Raw genomic sequence first — 13,509 nt, 5'->3', positions numbered from 1 at the left:
TGTACATTTAAACCATACTGAAAAATGATAGTACACAAACAAGATCATTTTATTTAGTATGTGACATTTCATTTCACAAAAATATTTGTTAATTAGTATGTCCCAAGTGTTCACCATACCATAGGCAATAACTCATGTTGAGTTTAACAAGATTAAACATCACACAGAAAGTACATCTAGAACACTGAGAGTAAAAAGGAGAGTTTAGCATGGGAGAGAAAAGAGGACACTCTGATATGAGGAAGTAATACTTAGTTTGAAAGCCGCAAGAACAAAGCAGAGAATATAAAAGCCAGCATACTACAAGGAAGCAAGGTAGTTAAGTGAGAATAGGTGGCTTACCAGGTAGAAGGCACTAAAATCCGTAATTTTGAATTTAAACATAATTTGAACAGTAACCAGGAAGTATTTATTGCCTTTCTGGATGAAAGAGAAGGTAACCACTCAAGATTATAAGATAGGCTGGTATAGAACTCAAGCTATAAAGTGTTTAAGACCTTTGGAATGGTAAGGATACAGATCTTAGAAGTATTTTATTTTATTTTATTTTATTTTTTTTTGAGACAGAGTCTCGCTTTGTTGCCCAGGCTAGAGTGAGTGCCGTGGCGTCAGCCTAGCTCACCGCAACCTCAAACTCCTGGGCTCGAGTGATCCTTCTGTCTCAGCCTCCCGAGTAGCTGGGACTACAGGCATGCGCCACCATGCCCGGCTAATTTTATATATATATATCAGTTGGCCAATTAATTTCTTTCCATTTATAGTAGAGACGGGGTCTCGCTCTTGCTCAGGCTGGTTTTGAACTCCTGACCTTGAGCAATCCGCCTGCCTCGGCCTCCCAAGAGCTAGGATTACAGGCGTGAGCCACAGCGCCCGGCCCAGAAGTATTTTATTGATGCACAGAATAAGTTGAGCTATGAAAAAGAGTTAAAAATCACTCAAAAAATTGGAAGAATAGTATTTCCTTATTTATTTTTTATTAGTATCTCACCCAATTTAACATTTAAATAAAAGGACTTTGATAACTCAAATCCATATCGCTACCAAAATGTGATTAAAAACAGGAATTTGGAATTCAACACATAATTTTGCCACTGGCTTATTCTATAATTTAGCGATTCCCTTTCAGCTCTACAGAATAAACTCTGTAAATAATCTATTTATAAAACAGTGAATTAAGATCTGTTGATAAAAGATTAAGTAATACTTTTCAAAATCCACTTTGTCATTAATATTTGTGATTGGCATTTTTTTTTTTTTAGACAGTATCTTGCTCTGTTGCCCAGGCTGAAGTGCAGTAGCATCATCATAGCTCACTACAACCTCAAACTCCTGGGCTCAAGGGATCCTCCGGGCTCAAGCGATCCTCCTGCCTCAGCCTCCCATGTAGCTTAGACTACAGGAACGTGTCACCATCTGGCTAACTTTTTCTATTTTTGATAGAGACAAGATCCCGCTCTTGCTCAGGCTGGTCTCGAATTCCTGAGCTCAAACAATCCTCCCACCTCAGCCTCCCAGAGTGCTAGGATTATAGGCATGAGCCACAGTACCCGGCCTGTAATTGGCATTTAAAGCATAAAAACATTCATTAAAAGTCAAATGAACAATAGTTTATAAATATAAAATATAATAGTATATCTTATAACTATATAGTATATTTATCAAAGTCATTTTTATCATCAACCTTTCAAACTTTATCCTAGTATGAAAAAACTAGATTTTAAATGTGATAATATTTCAAATCATTGACCCAGAGTATCAGAGACAGGAAATAAAGGTAAAGAAAAAGAAAAAAAAATGTTCTTCTCCTTTTCCATAGCCCCTAGACTAGCCAAGGGATTACAGGAAGAATTCTGATTGAGTTCTCAAATCTTTAACCTATAGAATAATATCACTCACCTCTACAAGGAGAGAATTCTTTTTCCTCATTAGCTTTGCGTTCCAAGAAAGGGAACATGATCTAAAAGCTCCCAGTGTACACTAAGCACTATGAATCACTCTACTTAGATTAATATACAAATATAACTATCTGCAGTGGGGAAGATCCCATATTATACTTAAGAAATGTCCTTAGATACCTATCTAACACAGATCAATAGAGAAGAAAAAAGGGGAAAAAGAAAAAGACAAGATTGTGGAGACGACTGTGAAGAAACTGGTCCTTTAACACAATTGCTATAGCTAAAATATGAGCAACTAAGAGACAAACACAGGAGAAAGGTCTATTACCTGGATAGATGGGTATGTTCGGCTGTTGTCTGTGCTGTGCTCCCCGGGAATGCTGCCTGCTGACCGCCCTTCGCATTTGTATCTAAAACGCATTCCCCTCTGCCTGGGTTGCTCAGTTATCTCTATATATGGGTTATATCCACCTGAAAATTTTTTAAAAAGGAGGCAGTGAGATTAGTATAGCAATAACAATGGATTTTAACCATTTTGTTTTTTCATAACAGCTGACTAAAATAAAGATTTTTTCCTCCCAACATTAAATAACAAGGTTGAAATGCAACCTGGGAGATTGAATGGGAGAAACACCTTTTTTTCCCCATTCAAATTGAGTTCCTATGTGGTGTTAACAGAAGTCATTTAAATCATATTGACAGATAGCACTTTATCGCTTAATGTTTATAGCTAATGCCAGTATGAAGTTCTGCCATAACCACTTCAGAGACATCCACTTCCCACGAGACCAAGCAGAAGGGTTTCCCTCAAGATTTCCCCAGAAGTGTGAAGAGGTATTTGGAAATACAATACTATGCCCTCAAAGTGAGTAAAATGTATTTAACCACTTGATTTTACATTAGACTCTTTTTTTTTTTTTTTTTTTATGAGACGGAATCTCGCTTTGTTGCACAGGCTAGAGTGAGTGCCATGGCGTCAGCCTAGCTCACAGCAACCTCAAACTCCTGGGCTCAAGCAATCCTGCTGCCTCAGCCTCCCAAGTAGCTGGGACTACAGGCATGCGCCACTATGCCCGGCTAATTTTTTTATATATATATTAGTTGGCCAATTAATTTCTTTCTATTTATAGTAGAGACGGGGTCTTGCTCTTGCTCAGGCTGGCCTCGAACTCCTGACCTCGAGCAATCTGCCCGCATCGGCCTCCCAGAGTGCTAGGATTATAGGCGTGAGCCACCGCGCCCAGCCTTACAGTAGACTCTTAATAGTGAATGAAAAGACTAGTCACTGAAAATAAAAATGCATTTAGATTATTAAAAGACATACATAGTATATCAAAACAAGCCCCAGAAGGGACTTTAGGTTCAGCAGTATTTCCAATCAGTCCTATATAAACCTTTTCTAAAGTATAAGACACGATAGGGGAAAAAATGATTATTTACTTTCTATTAATATAATTCAAGATATGTACCCTCAGAATGAACTACTGACACATAAAACAACACAGATGACTCTCAAAATTATTATGCTTGAATGAAAAATGTCAGACCAAAAGAACATATGCTGTATGATTCCACTTACATGACACTCTAGAATGTGTAAACTAATCTATAATGAAAGAAAGCATTTTTGGTTGCTGAAGAATAGGGATGTAGGGTGGATGGGAAAGTTTGGGGGAATGATAGATATGTTAATGATCTTGACTATGGTGATAATTCCAAGGTTGTATACATATGTCAAAACTTATCAAATTGCATACTTTAAACATGTACAATTTGTTGTACATTAATTATATGTCAATAAACCCATTTAAACCATATGTATCTTTATCCTCTTTTATTATCCAAATCGTAGAAACAAAAGTTCAATAAAGACACTCAACTACACTTACAAGTAAGGTAGTTAACAAAGTGTTTTTATTTTAGAGGAGTAAAGATGTATTCCATTAAACAAAAAAAGCCTCCCTCAATCAGTCTAGTGATTTCTCAATTCCCACAATTATATATCTATTTCACTGACTAAGGCTTATCCTGTTAGAATGTAAGCAATATTCGGAAAGGGCAACACAGGGCAACACTGCTTATCAGAGCAGTATGGAAAGAAGCTGTTAGAATCCCACTCAGTCACTTTTAACAGTAAAACTGTGGAAATGTTATTAAAATCTCTTAGGCTAGATGCAGTGGCTCACACCTGTAATCCTAGCACTTTGGGAGGCTGAAGTAGGGAGATCATTTGAGGCCAGGAGTTCAAGATCAGCCTGGGCAACATATCAAGACCCTGTTTCTGTCTGTCTCTTTCCCTCTTTCTCTCTCTATATAAACAAAATCTCTTAGTCTCCTCCTCTGTAAAATGGGAATAATAATAATGCCCTCTACTGCACAGGGATGCTGTGAGGATTAGAGATTACATGTGCTAAATTCTTACTAAGTGTTACACCTACAGATAATAAATGGTCTCTATTATTATTTCAGATATTTTCTTGTAAACAATGATTTAGTGATACCATGATGGCATCACAACTGCTATGCTAAAGGACCTCACAGAACAGTGACACAAACAATACAAATCATCAGATTACAGAAGGGAGGAAAGCACTAACAAAATTCTGCAGAAAATGATAACAGCAAAAGAGTTAGGAAGGCCTGTGTCAGAGGCGGGAAAAAGAATTAATGAAGCAAAAGAATGGGAAGAGAGATGAGGAAGAAGGAAGAGAGGTAGGTATTCTAGGGAAAAATGGAACAGTGTGTCCACAGAAAGGTTTATTTAAGAATCATCAATGTAAACCAAATACATTTCCACTCTTAGAGAACCAAAAAATCAAAGCATGTTTGGCAATGTGGATTTCCTTGTTAGGTATGATGAAATCAATGAATGTTTTCATGCAGGGAAATCACATGATCAGACTGGCATTTTTGAGTAAGAATTCTTGTTGAAGTAAACAGATTGAAGAGAAAAGGGAAAGCAAAGTGATCAGTTTAGATACTACTATAATAATGTGAGCAATGATGAGTGTTTATCTGACACATGGCAGTGATGATGGGAATGAAGTATTATTTAAAAGATAAAAGTGACAGTACTTGGTGCCTGAACATTAGAGTGAAGAGAAATTAAAGAATCATTGATGGCTCAGAAATTAAAGAATCTTTGACATCTCCATGGTTTTTACTCTGGGTTACTGAGTAAAGTATTACTGTTACCTTTAATTTTATTCTGTTTAGTTCAGACTCCTTATGTTTGAATCTACTACCTATTTCCTTATTCAACAGACAAAAGAGCCAGGGAAAACTGACTTTAACCCAATCAAGTTCATAGTACTTACTTTAATTTTACTGAAAAACATAAGGCATATAGATGAGTATTTCACAATTTCTATATCCTTATATATTTCAAATTCACATTTCAGTTTCAAATATTTCACATCTTCATATATGCTTATCTGAATATTTATGAAAAAGTACAGTGTCCTCTCAATAGCTATTAAAAATCAACAGTATTTTTTAAGTGACGTCTTAAATAATTTGTGTGGTTGAACTAATCCCTGCCCACTATTTATTTAAAGGTGTCTTGGTGGGAAATTGATACAGAATGACATCAGTAATGTTAAGTGGTTAACTTTATCACTTGGGGGGTGAGGTGTGGGAATAAAAATGCTAGGTTCATAGTAAGCAGTCCTGTAAACTACCTATAATATTTTCTTTATAGCAATTATTATAAATAACCATAATTTGGGGAAGACATTTTTCTTCTTAAAGCTACTTGTTTTATTTCTTCAAGCTACTTAAAGGCAGAAATTGTGTCTTACTCATCAGTGCCTTGTACATAGACAGTCAATAAATTTTTGTTGAATGACTAAAACTCTTAAGAGCTTTTGTTTATGCAAGTTATTCAAACATTAAAGAACTATATTAATGATTAATCAGATTTTCTTTATTTGATTCCACTACTAAGAAAAAAAATAGTGCCTTATAGGTACTAGAATTGCTACACCTTCATACTTTCTCAAACCCATTCACATTCTGGTTATCTGCATTTATGATTTTAAAAAACTTCTCAGTTATAAATATCAGTATAAGGCACTAGCTACTTCCTTCCTCAGTACGGTGTTTTATAATGCCATTCTTCCTGAAGATAAAAAGTGCTGAAACGTAGTCATCTATGAAGTGGAAGAGGGTAAAATATAAATCAGGGAACCAGAAAATGAGTACTCCCTAATTAAGATTACCACAAATCACTACAGTTTTGAAAAGCATTGAAATGTCTTCAAAATTGGCTCTAAACAAGTTGATTACTGTATTTTTCTTTAACCAATACTATGCAAGCTGGGATTGACTTCTGTATCTTGAACAATATTATAAAATGCTAATACAGATTAGAATAACATTTGAAATACAGCCAAAATATCTGCAAGATATATTTATGTTTTTATTTGTACTTAGGCAAAAAAGAGTGCTATTTTAAAACATCGTGACTATCTAATAAAGTATAGGTTTTTAAGGTTAAAAAAATAAATTACATTGAAATAAAAGTTAGAAATGGATCAGAAATGGTCAGAAATAGATGCATTAATAACTAAAATCTTATTGCTAGAATTAGGAACCAGCATAAAGCGTACAGTGTGAAAAATTTTAATTATTGTAATATTTTAAAGCACCTTTATATACATTTCTCATTTGATCCTCTTAACTTTAATCTCCATTAAAAAAACGAACAGAAATTATTCCATTTTACATAAGATTAAAGTTCCAAATTATATGAAGTTATAAGAAAAAGAAATTATGAATGATATTAGCTAATATTACAGCTGGGATCAAAGAGCCAAATTTGAAAAACAGAAAGCATGAAAGCATGGAGGTAAAGTCACAATAACTGATAGAGCACATAAGCTGCAATCTAAAATAAATGCAACCTACTTTAAGAAGATAATGCATCTTGGTATAGCCAAGTGAGAATTTAGATCCGATGAAATCTCTAGAACAGAGTTCATACTAGGGGTGTACATCAGAATCACCTAGGTAGCTTTTTCAAAATATACATGCCCTGACCCCACCTGAGATCTGAAGAGAAATAGAAATCATCAAGGGTAAAACCCAGATGCATGTTTCTGAAAAGCCTTCCAAACAATTCTAATACACTCCTAATTAAGAACCACTGCCCTAAAACAAAAAGTGGAAACAACAATGAGCATATCCAGAGAAGCAATTCAAAAATTCAATTGCAAGTATGGACTGAGTCATGGATAAACTAGACAAACCAATTCTGGCTACTTGTAATTTCTTTTGCTCTCCTACTCAAAAAAGCTTATTCAAATGCAAGCAAGGAAAGACATTACATGGACAGCCTTCAATTGCTTTAATTTATTTAAAAAGCAAATCACGTGCAAAACAAATATTTTAACCATTGTCAGTAACATATTTCTTGTAATACAGCACACGCCACAGTTGAGAAGAGCTGACTAGAATACATCTCTCACAGAGAGATGTGTAACAGACTGCCAGAGACCCAAAAGGAGCAAATAAATCTAACAATATATACTTTTCCAAATATCACCTCTACTCAACTTGGAGAAAAAGAAAGTAAGATCCATTCTTTTTCCCTCAAACTAGGTCTATCATGGACTAAAGTCCAGATTTATTCCAATCTATCAGGTTGACTTTCAAGTTGGCTTTATGAATCCAAGTAAGGGAATTTTCAGACAAGTATTCAACTGATGTATGCACCACAAGGTAAATTTAAAAATGTAAAAGATTTTGGCAATAGAGGCATTCCACTACAATGGAGGAAAAAAATTAAGTCTTAAAAAAACTTTTTTATCTGACAGGGTGAAAAAGTAGAGAAATTTTTAAATCCTCCCTAGATTATATAGATATTTAAATTAAAAACAGATGGCAGGACCCAATCACCACTGTTGATTAACTGCCAGATTTAAATATAAATATATGGGAAGCCCAGATACACATGAATTTCAGATAAATAATTTTTTTAGTATAAGTATATCCTGTGCAATATTTGGGTCATGTGCCTACAAACACAATCATCTGCAGAGAACACAGATGAGAGAAAGAACAAAAGGAAATTCTGAGTCCCTTAAATTGTATTTGAGAAAGATACTGCACACACCTCTTGTTATCTTACTCCTCCTTAGTCATGACATTCACTCGTTCCCTTTACTCTGTCTACCATGTATCACCTTAATTCTTTTATACCACTGTTCTCTCCACTTTTTCATGTGTTGCATTTCTAAAACAACATTCATATTTGTGTGTGCAGTCTTCTACTTAAAAAAGTTTTCTTTAGCTATCCATTCCTAACTTCCAGCTGTTATTAAAGATTAAGATGCATTATACTCACGTCATTTTCCCCCCTTATTCAAGAGAAAAGAAAAATCCTCTTGAAATTCACAATAGAAAAAGCTGGTAAGTAGTGCGCTTTACAAAAGCAATTTCTTTGCATAATTCTTATTATGTGACATAGCAGAACCATGTTAAAGAAAAATATGAATAAAAATAAATTATCTAAATTTTAAAACATATTTTACCAAAGACAGTACTAGTTACTAGTAAACAGTTATGTGGCACACATGACATTTTGCTCTTTTTACTGAAACAATAAGCAGCTTGAAATTCAGACATAAAATACTTAATTTTACTTATATTAAACAAAATAGAATATATTAAACAAAATATACAAGAGTAATGATTAGCTAACTATGAATAACTTACACAGGTTTGGGAACATTTTTCTTCACTATGCCTATTCGAATTTTTCATGTCAAAAGACTGAAATTAAGGTGTAATTTTTTTAAAAAGGTAATGAAAAGCAGCTTGATACAAACTGTGAAATCCTAAATTATTAATCGGACAATTTACCTAAACAAAATATAAAGTCCCAGCTATTCATGGCACTTACATAATTTTGCTTATAAGATTATGATCTATGTTACTTTTACATTCTAGCTATCACATATTTAACTACACATGCCTATTTACATACAACATCCGGTGAGAAATGAAAAAAAACGGTCTTAAATGCTTGGTAATCAATAAAAATACTTTTTGAGGTTTTAATACTACTTTACTACAATCTAAACTAGACAATGATAAACTAATCAAACAAGTTTTTTGGTCACTCCTTCAGTTAAATTACTGTTGCAAAACAGAATGGGAATTTATAACTTCTTTAGTGAATCTTTCTCTAAGGTCTTTATCATTGATTAAGGAAGGTACACACGGAAAATTGCCTAACAGTTTTCAAACTACTGAATTATAATTTAAACAACTTGTTTCGTCCCATTTTAATGCAACTCTTCAGAAAAGACCCAAAACAAAAACCAAAAGGTAATCATCCTACAACTCCAAACCTTTAAACTTTCCATTCCTTTAAACTTTTCCCCCTTTTACTTAGGGAATCCTTGGTCTTAACAACAATATAAATATAGTATCATTAAACAAGTTTAAATTGTACCACATTTAAAAATCATATAGATCTTACAATACTCTGAATAGAAATAGTTAGTTGTCTCTCTTTTTTGAAAAAAATCATAAGTATTACATTCATGCACTATATTAATAAAGTTTGATTAAATGGCCAAGAGCTGTAAATGGTGTCTGAGAACTTGAAAAAATAAATAAACAAATAACCAAGAGGCTGACCTTTTTTTACTTATAATGCTAGCCATTCTTCACTACTTTCATACAAAATCTCCTTCTGATAACCAATAAATTAACCAAATATTAATATTTGAAGTCATCTTTGTACTTTTAATCTAAACATGCTTTGAATTTATAAATTTACAAGATTATCTGAAAGTTCGGGGTCACTTAAGTGGGTAAAGGGAAAGTTGAAATATTTTAAACTACACTTGTATTCTCACATGAAAACCACAGACAAACTGAAATCAAATGTCATGTGAAACACCCCAATTTCCTTTCCAGCCTACAGCAGTAGCTACGGCATTGTTCTGTTCAACCCTTTAAAGAGGTTCTTTCTGTCTTCTACTTCCTCTTCCCTACTAGACATCAGTCTTCGACCAAGCGTCACTGAACCAGGCAGTTGGGAAGATGCGGGTCAATAATAAGCAAGCTCCCCGCTTCAGCCTCCCAGTAGAGCATTTAACAGACACTCTTAGCCCTCCCCGCCTTGGCTCGCGCAGCTCCCAGTCTGGAAAGCGCCGAGCATCCACCCTGCCAAAATCCTGGTTAAGGTCCAACTGGAACCCAGTCTACTTGATTTACCTGCCTAGGCTACAGGCAGCCCTTAACCATGGCTGTGTACATGGGACTCTCTACCTTGCCCTGTAAGCTGTTTCTTAACAATTTATTTCTCCCAAAGCAAGAGATCTGAGCATTTATTAACAGAAAGTAAGCCATCTGCATAAGCGATAAAGTTGTCTTCATTTCTATCCACTATTTTAAGGCACAGATATTCTAAAAAATCCTCTTTTCCCCCTGAAAAAAAAATCGACGCGTCTCTATTCGGTAAACTAGGAAGTCTGTGCTTTATTTTTATTTCGCTGTAAAAGCTACCCACTTTGCGGAAGCAGCAGTTCCACTTAAGATCTGTTAAAACACCATTGATGACTTTTAAAGCCGCGCCACATTTTGTTCAACTGTCAGCACAAGAGCGATCACCTCTTGGCACTTTGATGAAATTAAACTAAAAAAGGGTAGATAGAGCTCGACTGAGGTCTGAAGTTCCTCATTCTTGTTCTAAAACATAAAGCCACCATTTCAACATAAATCACTTTTCAAATATGAGAGGTCCTCGTCCTCCTTTATTTAGATTATTACTTCCCTAATCCTAAAATCAAGTCGTTGGGAATTTCTAAGGTTCTGGCTATTATGAAAGGATCAAATTACAGAGTGGCTTTGATTTCGCACGCAAACCCTGAAGCAGGTAACTTTTTAAAAAGCTGACAATTTGCCAGAAGCGGTGATTTCAAAGACAAAAATGCGCCACAGCCAAAAGCGAGCCGCCCAAAGAAGCCCCTTCCCGGCGGGGCAGGCCGGGCCGCACCTCAGCGCCCGGAACACTCACCCGAGGCCATGGCTCCGCTCCTCGCGCCGTCCCGCAGGCAGCTCCAAGCGTCCGGGCCGCAGGTGGCCGCAGCCAGTCAGTCAGGAGACCGAGGGACCTCTGCCGGAGGGACCCCCAGTGCCCCTGACCACCCCCGGCGCCTCCTCCTCTTCCCGCCCTCCTCTGGGCTTGCGGCTCACACCTTCCCACCCCCTGAATTCTCGCGCTCCGGGCCGCCCGGCGCTGCCCTTCCAGGGTGCGGGAGCCAGGGCAGGGACAGGGGGCGGAGCGGGCGAGAGCGCAGCGCCGGCGGAGCAGAGAGGCAGGCAGCCGCGCGGGAGGGGATTTCCCGCCGCTGACGTCGCCCTGCGCCACCGCCTTCCCCCCGGGGGCGGGGGGCGGGGCGTCCTCCGGGCGGCGCGCGCGCGTCCGCCCCGGGGCCAGCCGCCCGCCCCGCCCCCGCGCGTGCGCCCCCGCGGTCGCCGCGGCTGGGTGTAGGGTGTCTGCTGCGCGGGAGCGCGGGGTCTTCGGGAGCGAGGGGTCTTCAGGACCGCAGGGCTCGGCTGGAGCTGAGAAATGGCGGCTCGGAGCGTGTGAAGGCCGCCGGCCCCCGAGAAATCCCCCTCCTCCAGGTTGTTCTTCCGAGTGTGGTTTAAAGTTCAGGAGCGGGGGGGCGGGTGTGGTGACGTCGGGAGGGCGGGTCACCCGGGCTCATTCGGGCGGGGCGGGCCGGGCGGCAGAGGGGCCGACCCTTGGGGCTCGGGGGGAGGACGGCCGGGGTTTTCGATAGGTGGTTCCCCCTCTTCCCTATTTCGCACATGCAAATCTCCACCCCCGCGCCGGCGGGCACTGGAGCCCTGGGGGGGGGGGGAGTGCGGTAGCGGCTGTGCCTGTGTTCATTTGTAATTCCTATATTTGCATACGGGGACCCCCCCCCCGTCTGATTTTCCCTCTTTCTGTCTAAATTGCGAGGGCTCTGTTAACTGCGTATTTTACCTACTAAAGCCTTTTAAACTCAAAAGGTCGGAGCCGCGCGTTCGTTGCCTTATCAGTAAGCAGTGTGCTCAGGTTTAGCGAAGTGGATACTGTGTCCTGAGATTTCACAGATAGGGAAGCGCAGAGGGGGAATGCACGAACCTTTTAGTGCGTTAAACTCTCTGGTATAGTTTTATTTCCTTCATTTGCTTAGCACCTGCCAAGTGTCAGATAGTTAATTTACTTTATCTATGACGTAGTATTATCATTTTATAGACAGAGTAATTGGGGTTCAGAGAAGTTACTGTACAGAACTTCAGAATGCTGGTAAAAGGAAAAGCCAGGGTTGTGTGACGCCAAACTCTGTGCTCTTTCCTCTATCCCTTACTGCATAAAATAAGTATGGAGGGGGAATGGGGAATCACACTACCATACAGATGTTCCAAACTGAAGGAGCCAGTTGAAGAAATGATTAAAAAATAAAATATCCTGCCAACCCCAAAATATCCTTTCCACAAAATGCACAATGTACAAAATAATGAAAGAGTTTTATTATTGGATATGCATTAAACCATACTATGTTGCACATCACAGGCAATCCACTAGAGAGATTGCAAAGACAAAAAAGAAATCTCACCATTTCATATAACCAGGCATTACATACCTGTTAATTGTCTTTATCCAAAGGAAAAATAATGGGAAGTTACATCTTGGAGCCAAGGCTTAAACATAGAGACTGGGAGATGGGGAACCATCCTCCTTGATGTTCACATTTCAAAGAGATGGCTTCAAGGCTCTCAAGAAAGACCTCTTGAGGGTGCAAAACTGGCAAGGCTTATTTAGCTTTTTCAAAGGTATACAGACATTTCAAAGAGACAGAGAAAGCATTTACAATTTCAGTTTTTCTAAGGCTATTGCTAAATGAAAAAGAGTAATGTTCTTTGTCTTTCGTGGCACCTGGAAAATTTTCCAATTTAGTTTTTTTTAGATTTGTATTTACCCTACAGTCCCAAATGTCAGAGCTGTAAAGGTGAACTGAACACAGATGTTAAAGAATCCATTAGGAGGATGAGGAACAAATAGGAATAGGAAATATTTTGCACCTGTTTGTTTTTGTTACACCTCCAAAAACAGATTGGTTTCAGGTAATCCTTGAACTTAATAGGGAATAATAGTGTTTATTTACTGAGGACTTCTGGACCTAGCAGAAGCAGCTCTCGTTGCAGAACCCCAGACTAGTCTTAAAATCACTCCAATTTGTGAAATCACAAGCTACATCTTTTGAGATTTAGTGCAACTACAGAATTTTGAACTAATTAATTTTTCATTTTTCAAAGACTCATTTAAATCTCCCCACTAATACTATGGCGTGTTTATATTTATTTCCAGGGCTGCTTTTGTCTCATGACCAACCTATGGATTTCTGTTATGTTTTTAAAAGCTTTTTCTGTAACTCTTTCATTACTTTTTAAATTAGTTGAACCTTTTTTTCAAAGATTCAGCTCATCATGAAAAGTGAAAATATTTTACTCGTTCAGGATAATCTTATTTAGGGGAAATAAAGAGGAAAATTAAAAGAAAATGTGATGGATGGACTAAAAACAGCAAACATAAGTAGTGATTCTG

General features: G+C 37.8%; 1 protein-coding gene across 2 annotated transcripts in view; it reads right to left on the bottom strand.

The window, feature by feature from the left end:
- The window catches only part of REL (REL proto-oncogene, NF-kB subunit), a 45,951-nt gene extending 34,796 nt beyond the window's left edge, over positions 1–11,155 (bottom strand). For both annotated transcript variants that reach the window (XM_012764830.2, XM_012764831.2), the window contains exons 1-2: positions 10,930–11,155; positions 2,227–2,369 (exon numbers count right to left, since the gene is read on the bottom strand). In XM_012764830.2, the coding sequence (XP_012620284.1) occupies positions 2,227–2,369; positions 10,930–10,939 (153 nt within the window). In that variant the 5' untranslated portion in view covers positions 10,940–11,155. The remainder of the gene's footprint in view (positions 1–2,226; positions 2,370–10,929) is intronic.
- Between the last annotated feature and the right edge of the window lie 2,354 nt (positions 11,156–13,509).

Source organism: Microcebus murinus, chromosome 3 (assembly GCF_040939455.1).
Source record: "Microcebus murinus isolate Inina chromosome 3, M.murinus_Inina_mat1.0, whole genome shotgun sequence".
Classification (NCBI taxonomy): Eukaryota; Metazoa; Chordata; class Mammalia; order Primates; family Cheirogaleidae; genus Microcebus; species Microcebus murinus.
This window is presented reverse-complemented; position numbering and strand designations above follow the sequence as displayed.